Consider the following 640-nt stretch of genomic DNA (forward strand, 5'->3'; position numbering starts at 1 on the left):
TGGGGGCGTGTTAGAACGAGCCGTTTTAGGTAGGCGTGGCTGACTCTTAACTTTTATAAAGAATATCTCTTTGGATTTGAGACTTTAGTCTTTGCAACTTTACAGATCTTCTTTATGCACCAAGAGCTTGTAACACTCCAAAGAGAAAGGAAAAATTGAAATCGCATCATATGACCCCTTTAAAAAAACAAACTGAAAATACAATATATATTATAATATTGAACCTGATCAAACAATGTTTTGTGCATGACTGAATGACTTCAGTAGTACAGTGGCTCACCATGCTCTTCCCCACTGTACCGGCTCCTTCGCTTGGTCTTTCACCCCTGTCCGGGCTCCATTGGAGTTATATAATATTTTATATTATATGTAAATATATTTAATATATAATCAACTTATTTTACTTAAATATATACATGTTTGTGTTTGTAATTATATATACACATTATAAATATACACAGAATACACACATATATTATGTAAACAAAAACTTTTATTTTGGATGTGATTAATCGTGATTAATCGTTTGACAGCTCTCTCTCTCTCTCTCTCTCTCTCTCTGTCTATATATATATATATATATATACAGCGGGAAAAATCAGTGTTGAACACGACAACATTTTTCTCAGTAAATATATTT

The 640-nt window shown here is 32.2% G+C and overlaps 1 protein-coding gene across 1 annotated transcript in view; it reads right to left on the reverse strand.

Annotated features, from left to right (window-relative positions):
* The window catches only part of LOC107584736 (7-dehydrocholesterol reductase), a gene marked incomplete at its 5' end in the record, with an annotated part of 5894 nt that extends 5543 nt beyond the window's left edge, over positions 1-351 (reverse strand). The window contains one exon of the mRNA XM_016271452.1: positions 281-351. Coding sequence (XP_016126938.1) covers positions 281-351 — 71 coding nt within the window. The remainder of the gene's footprint in view (positions 1-280) is intronic.
* Between the last annotated feature and the right edge of the window lie 289 nt (positions 352-640).

This window comes from Sinocyclocheilus grahami, unplaced genomic scaffold (genome assembly GCF_001515645.1).
Source record: "Sinocyclocheilus grahami isolate Dianchi unplaced genomic scaffold, SAMN03320097.WGS_v1.1 scaffold62.1, whole genome shotgun sequence".
Classification (NCBI taxonomy): Eukaryota; Metazoa; Chordata; class Actinopteri; order Cypriniformes; family Cyprinidae; genus Sinocyclocheilus; species Sinocyclocheilus grahami.